This window comes from Styela clava, chromosome 10, assembly GCF_964204865.1.
Source record: "Styela clava chromosome 10, kaStyClav1.hap1.2, whole genome shotgun sequence".
Classification (NCBI taxonomy): domain Eukaryota; kingdom Metazoa; phylum Chordata; class Ascidiacea; order Stolidobranchia; family Styelidae; genus Styela; species Styela clava.
Window position 1 is genome coordinate 9,036,526 of NC_135259.1, and position 7,907 is coordinate 9,044,432.

A 7,907-nucleotide genomic window follows, 5' to 3' on the forward strand; every position below is an offset into this window, starting at 1 on the left:
CTTGACATATTTGTTGGTGAGTGACGTCATCAACGCCCACTAGTACACCATTCTGCATTATTTTTGAAATTTTTTTTTTTTTTATTTATTACCAAAACATTTGAGAAAGTTTGTAGCCAATCACATGTAGAAGCAATGTTAAATAGATGGAATTTCCTATATTGTGTACTCTCAAGATATGTTGATCTAAAAGTAGTAAAACTAGGATATGAATGTATATATCAAAAATTATAGGACTGGCGGAACCTTTATGTTTGTGAATTTATCAAGTATGAATACGTTAATTGAATTGCGTAAAATATCTGAAATACTCCTATCCATCCTATTTAAAAATCATTATAAACAATATTTAATAAACTAATGCGCATAATAATTGTATTTTGATGTGACTGCGATACATTCAAAGTAGACTTGGCCAAAATTCGCATTAACGTAGTAAATTTGATTAGTATTCGTCAGCCATCACGACAATGAAACGAATAATTTCTGATTAGTATCACATAGTACGAGATATCACTTGGTCCACGTTAAAAAGATCATATTCAAAGTTTTTCACAGTGCGCCCATGCACGACGAAGAACACATTGTATTATTTATCTCATGTCGCGATATAAAATGACGATTGACTCTAGGAATACAAACGAGAGAACTACACACAAACCTCTCGCGTTACGCAAAGCTACGTCGTCTCAAAGCCGTGCGTGTTTCCTTTTTTTGCAAACTGAAATTCCCAATCTTGAGAACATAGTTAGCTCACTTTATTTCCAACGTGAACAACTGCGACGGGGCCTCGGCCCGCGGCGGAGGAGGCGTGGGTGTGGGTTTTGGAAAGCAAAGAAGGGAATCCCCGTCAGGGATCTGGCTGATATTTAATTCACAATATGAACATGTTTCTTACAGCATTCCAGAGGGTATAAAAGTTACCAATCATGGAATACATTCATTTAATCCAGCATTTGGTTGAAACTAAGCAGAGACTTTTAGTGTCAGTGAATTTTTTGAAATTTTATTGCAGTTCAAGTTTTATCTGCAAAAGCAACAGCGATGAAGAAGGTATTTGCATTAACGATAAAATTCAACTATTATCAGAAGTCAAAATTCAAAGTACTAACGTATTACTTGCTTTTAAGTCTACGGTAGACGAGTTAATGTTTGAATTTATAACCTCCCAGTCGTAGGCAATTACCATAGATGCGCATTATTCGTACTATTAATTCAGTAATCTTAATTCATCTTTTTTGAATTCAGGTTTGTTGGTTTTCGTTTGGAGTTATTTTACTTGTTGTAGTAAGTGGTCCTGTAGAAGCTGCAAAGATGAGAAAAGGACTAACTTGTTTGTCGTGAGTATATTTCATGCAATAATTTTAAATCAAAACTTTAATTAAAGTATAAAGCAGATATTTATATATATATATATACATTGTAAATTTGGAAAAATAACTAACCCCGTTCATGAATATTGTTTTTGTACATGACCGAATAACAAAATTTAGCGATTGTTAAAACGATCTAAAATACCTATGCTTCAGACTGCAGCAAAAAATAGGTCAAATTGCAAAAGTTACGTTGAACTATTCCAATTTTGGAATACATTATCTTTTTTTATTATATAATAGAAAATATATCCGATGCTCAAACACGTAGCACTTTGGAAAACAATGATAATAAACATATTAATATTATTTTATTTTTATAGGAAAAGATTTATTAGAAAATACTGCACCTCAACTGATGAAGAAATCGAGAGAGATGAAAAGGGATTTGTACCTCATGAAATTAGAAAGTAAGTAATGTAGCCTACTTAATTTTAGTAAAATTGAAGTACTTGACACTAATAATTGATTCGCAAATGGCAAAGCATCCAACGGAAAACTTCGAGATCTTTAATCAGTATAGATATAAATAAATTTTATATTTCAAGATTTAAATTTTTATTTAATCGTTCAAATACAGGTACGATTGCCGTAACTTGAATGTCACACAAATAATTGACAAACCATGCGATAAAAAATGTCGAGACCCTGTGACAAAAAAGAAGAAGCCTGGTAAATTATACAAGGTTGAAAGAATTTGTTATTACAGAGAGTATGAAAACAGAGACGGAAAAATTGAAAAAATAAAATTGACTGCTGGATGCAGGTGAGATAATATTTTTCAAAACCTCAAAGTCAAATCTTCAGAAGACAAAATCTAAGGATTTCATAAAATGCGCGAAGTGTCCAATTGAAAGTTCTGTGCCTCATGTTAGATACTTTGACACAGATACTTGTATAACTATTTGTTTGCATTTTACTGTCAACCGGGTGCATGGCACATATAGATAAAACTAGGCACAAAGTAGTTTCTGATAGAATAATACACGCGTTCTATAAAATAATAGTTTCTGCAAATAAATTATGCGAATAAAACTATGTTCCCTTGACAAGCTCGTAAAATTTCGTTTTTCGGGCCGAATTTTTCATCAACGAATTTCAAGAGATACTGCTCTAATACTAAATTTGTACAAAATTATTAAATAATAAGGTTGTTAACATAATTATTTTTATAAGGTGAAAATTGAACACGCTTTTACGCAACGTCGAAATTGTCGAAACAAATATTACAAACACTTTTTATTTCTACAGATGCGTCAAGAGACGACAAAAATCATGATAGCGCGGAACACGAATAGCAATTCAAATCGAGTGGAATAAAATTAAAAGACAATGTATTTATTCTATCCTCTTCTTCACCAACACATTTCATGAAAATTCTCTGAATTAGCTAATCGTACTGGTTAATGAACAATTGACAACTCTCAAATCAACATTTCTTCAATGTCTAAAAAATTTATTCATATTTATTTATTTATACTTATTTATTGTTGTCGATTATTGCTTGTATTTATTGTTCGCTAAACATAAAGTGGTATCTCTAATTTGATTATTTTTTAATTTGGTACTTTCCTACATTCGCATTTATAATTAATGTCCCAGAGCAAAATACAAAAGTCACTGAAAAGCAGTATTGTGGTTCCCTTGGATACGTAAAGTTAATTTGAATCCTTGCAACCCCGTACGATAACAAAATAATGTCGATAACGTTGAAAGCACTAAATGGCGACTTCTGTGCGCAAAAGTGGACAACTCACCGTGTCTAAACTTGAAAACATTGACGGTTGATTAATTGACTAACACCGTTATATATGAAGAATGTATCTCTAGAGACATATCATATACCTCTATCAGAAACAGTTTTGAATGTTGTTGAGTTCTCGTGAAAACATATTAAACCGTATTGACTGTAACTTTTCGCTTTCCTGATCATTTATATTTTTTTGTACAATTTTGGTGCAAAACAGATTATATAGCAAAATTGACTAGTACTTTTATACATGCTTTCAGATGTATTATCCATTTTTATGCTTTGGAAACGTACATAACACTTTTTTATTATATACATTATTTTTTTTTATCATAGTATTGTTTCAAATTTTTAATTGATATGACCTGTGAATTTTTTTATTTAAATTGAAATACATTCACGCTGCTTTAAATCTATACCATTGGAAATATGGTCAAGATTATTTGAACAGTGCAAACATCGGTCCGATTCAACTCATTACATACGATGGTTGTGTTTACTTTACCTTGACCCAACTTCGTGGAAGACGACTGTCCTTATGTCATCGTCTAGCGGTCTGAATCGGGCATGCAAGAGAATTATTAGATCGGGCATGGAAAACAGTAATATATTATAGAAAGAATTCGAGTATCGAAAGTTCACTCTCCGGCGTCTTCGCTTAGCTATTTGCATCTCAGTGTAGTATTTTCGAGGTTAATTTTGGAATTTTTTTAAACAGAAATGGCTCTGCTGAGCTTGACAAGCCATTACATTCACTGCAAAAATTTACATTTTCCAAATTTTGTCTTCTGATGAGCCCTTTCCCCCAATATTTTGAAAACGCTCTGAGGGCAGGATAGTTGTTGTACAAAATTTACCGTACGCTATACATTTTTTTGGCACTTTAAAAACTAAAACAGTTTGTTATAACTTCTTGAAACGCAGTGTTCTTGAACTACGGGAACCGTTTTCGAACTAACTAAAGCTCAAAAGCGGGCGTAGCGTCAACGCTATCGGTAAGATACGGCGTTACAAACAGTCAAAAGTTGCCAGAGGCCTACTGAGAATCGATCTCTGACCACAAAAGGGGTCAAGGTCGCAGTTTTATTAACGACAGTCTAAGGCTCTCGCATGATCACAAAAATGAGTTTCCTGCAAAAAAGTCTTCTTGACCTTTGATGCACAAATTGCCTTGAAAACCTGAATCTTAGTCGCGCAAGAAAACAACACGGAATTTGAAACATTCCCTCGCTTACCTTCACAATAAATATCCGAGCCATAGGCGTAGCCAGTACTATCTGATTTTTTGTATTAAATAGGTTGAGGAAAAATGGATGTAAATACTTGCCAAGCGCTACATATTTGCAATAAATCCATTTAAACGCCACAAATATCGATAAAGGCTCATGCACACTTTCTCAAGCTGTAGTTCAGTGGTGGGCGCAGTAAGACGCAATCGATAAGCCATTACGTGAACGACCCTGCGACGAAACCACCTTGCAAAAATTGAAATGCGATCAAATGAATGAGTTTGTATAATCTTGAAAAACTCTATCACTTCAAGCTTTAAAACTGAGGTCGACAAACTTGTGTCGTTCGCGGGCCAAAATTAAAGTCATTTGCGGGCCGCACATATTTTTAGAAAGTTTGAAACCGAGGGAATGGCTAATGAATCACATATTTTCACACAGATTTCAGTTAAATTTCAAGCAGCGTGCAAAGACTGAGTGTTTTCTGCGCCATTAAACCATTTGCACTTAGCATCAACTTTTTACGTTTTGTTGCCATTTGTCTAATTATAATCAATTCATAGGCTCATTAAACGAGTGATTGTGAATTATATACTTGTCAGGTTATAATATAATTTAGTGTCTCTAAACAAATTCTGTTACGTAAAGAATATAATCGTCAAAACAGCTGTTAATATAATTCAGTGAAGCGTCGCGGACCGGATCTGTCCCGCGGGTCGTATTTTGCCGACCCCTGCTTTAAAACAAGGTATGCTAGGCATAACCGGACAGTATTCACGTAATGCCTTCATTTTATGAGAAAAATGTCAATACATGAACTCGAAATCTATATTTTGGCGTCATAACAAATTGGTTGTGGCGTCTCTGCAACCAATGACATTAAACAACATGATAGGCAACTCTGACGTCACTCCATAAGACTACAGGCAAAACATTGTATTTCATGATACGCTCCAATGCACATATTTCTCGTCGCCTTTCGCGTCCGTTTTCCGCTCGCTTTTGCTACTCGGCGTCTTTTTTACGTGTAGTACCTGCCTTTTTGCGCCTGTAACGAAACAAAATAATCTCTATATCTAAAAAGTTTTGCTTACTTGGAAAGCTGGAATAACAGGCAAGCTGTAAAGAGCAATTCTGGACATCATAGACGTTTTTTTTTATCAGAGAAGATTACAAACGCGATAGCGGAAAGATTTGTGTGGAACATTTTGCAGATAATGACAAAGTTCAAAGTTAGTAATTTTTATGTTTGCGCTTAATCATTGAAATTTCATTTAAAGAGGGTGTCATACAAAACTGTGCTGCGATACAATTCCATAACACAAAGTTTGCACCTATCGAACTTGCTTTTGTAGGTGAATTTATTAGACATATTACATATTCAGTTAATCGTAGGTAACATTGCTGGTACATAATGCATCGTAGATAGGTTTGTTTAAATTTAGGAATTTAGCTCATAGCCCACTAATTAATATTATCTTCTATGCAGGAGGTTGCAGGGCTGAATTCAACTTGCAGCCTTACCGATCACCTGACGATGCTCATTTAGTTTGGCTCGAGCAAGTCTTCTTGAAATGCTTGTGTGGATGGAAACTACCCATATTTTTTGCCTTCCTCCGATTTTAGACAAATTTATTCTGAGGGATTTCGCATATAATTCTCACTGATTGTTGGCTGTTTATAATTCCTATTGATTGTGAATTCTGATTATAACAATGAGTTGAAAATTTTTTTACCTAATTTACTGGCACCTTTTTCTTGTCAATACTCCAAGCTGAGGTAATAAACATGACAATACATTTATGTCATCTGGAAGCAAAATATGCACACTAATTAATAGTTTGGCACATTGAGATAATACATCATGACAGAAAATACAAGTTAAAGATATGTATGACCATCACATGGTAATTAAAATTAAAAAAAATTAATAGGGGCTGTGGAGTATGGAAAGTTCAAGACAAAGAAAAGAACAAATGTTCATAGCTCATGAACTCTCAAATTTGCCTCCATTGCTTTGTGAAGGCCAATATATTTCGAGTGGCTGAATTGGTTTACCTTTATGATAGCAACGATTTTGTATTTAATATAGCGAGATTATTTCAATTTAATTGAAGTGATATAATTTCCCAAAGCAATGCTTGAATCGTCTAGAATAGATCAGTGGTGTCAAACTCATGGGTTTTCGAGAGCCGCATTGCATTTTGAAAATTGTAAAAAGAGCCGCAAACAGTTTTTGATAATGTATACTTAAAAGATATTTTTAAGATAGTTTTAGTTTGTGACATATATTGTGATGCAACTAAACAGTTGGATTAAGTTTTATTATTTTCTTCAATTTCAAATGCAATTACATATTAATATTTGCATTCCACTATTATTGCAACATTTGCAAGTTACAGTATTTATTATAGAAAATCGTAAAATTCTATGTACAACCATCAAAATCATTTTTGAACAAGCTTTGAATAAGGAAAGAATAATACATACACTAAAAATAACTTAATCTAAATATATGAACCTAAAATTAACAAAAATACTACAGTATAAACTCAATGTTTTAATAATTACATTTGTCCTGGCGTTTGGCATCTTTTTTGTGTCACCAGCATACTAAGGCCAGTCTGAAATGATTTTATAGTACCAACTCTAACTAACGAGGCCACATGATCATGGGTTTATCTGGATCTTTACGAATGTTTAATTAATTCCAGTAATGCAAAAAAGTTACTTTTATCATTTCATGTATAGATCAGTAAAAAAACAAATGACAGATTTTTTCGACAAGACATTTCGCACTACATTGCGTGGCATAGGATTGCTTGAATTATTATTGATATTGATTTTTAGTAACTAAGTCGTTGTATAATTATATTAATATACAAACACATGGAAATTTTCTGTTCGAAGTTGGTCTTCGAATTTGTCATATTGACTGCTGAGCTTATTGTGTTTTTTGATTGTATTGACGGAAATATGACAAATTAAACAATGTGCTTCAGAATTTTGTGAAGAGCAGAAATGTTACAACTCCCATTTTCTTTGAAAATGCCACCTTCTTCATGTACTTTGCGTTTAATTTAATTACTCAAGTGTTTTATTCAAGTATTCTTTTGCTAGCTTGATGTGTATTCTTAATTGGGTCAAAATGTAGACAAAAAAATTAATATTCCAAAACTACTTTCAGTAAATTGTTTTCTGTGTGAATAATCAATTTCACTTTAGAAAGTTTGAAAAATCTATTACATTTGGATAAAAAAAAAAAAGCTTCAAAAATACTATTACAATTATTGTTAAGCGTTCGAGGGCCGCACTGGAAGTTCTCTGGGGCCGCGAGTTTGAGATCCCTGGTCTAGATTGAAGTTGTTCAAAAAATATATGATAGTATTTTATCATGAATGATGATTATACCCCTTCCGGAATTTCTTCTATAGTACTACCAAAAGTTGATGAACCAAATATAACACAGGTGCAGTGAGGTACCCGTAATCCTCATTTCCAAAGCTGTTTTAAGTATGTCTGGCGTGTTTTGTGCCTTTTTACAAATAAGACCGC

At 33.3% G+C, this 7,907-nt stretch overlaps 1 protein-coding gene across 1 annotated transcript; it reads left to right on the forward strand.

Moving 5' to 3' along the window:
- Window positions 1-790: 790 nt before the first annotated feature.
- LOC120337841 (uncharacterized) lies at window positions 791-3,518 on the forward strand. Its single transcript, XM_039405737.2, has 5 exons — window positions 791-1,053; window positions 1,249-1,340; window positions 1,697-1,783; window positions 1,954-2,139; window positions 2,625-3,518. Exons 1-5 carry the CDS (start codon window positions 1,045-1,047, stop codon window positions 2,650-2,652), a joined length of 402 nt encoding a protein of 133 aa, XP_039261671.2. The 5' UTR covers window positions 791-1,044; the 3' UTR covers window positions 2,653-3,518.
- Window positions 3,519-7,907: the final 4,389 nt, after the last annotated feature.

What these genes read in the sequence shown, in the direction of transcription:
- LOC120337841 (XM_039405737.2), top strand. An exon ending in AAAGGACTAACTTGTTTGTC is followed by an intron (nt 1,341 to 1,696) that starts GTGAGTATATTT and finishes TTATTTTTATAG; the next exon opens with GAAAAGATTTATTAGAAAAT. An exon ending in GTACCTCATGAAATTAGAAA is followed by an intron (nt 1,784 to 1,953) that starts GTAAGTAATGTA and finishes GTTCAAATACAG; the next exon opens with GTACGATTGCCGTAACTTGA.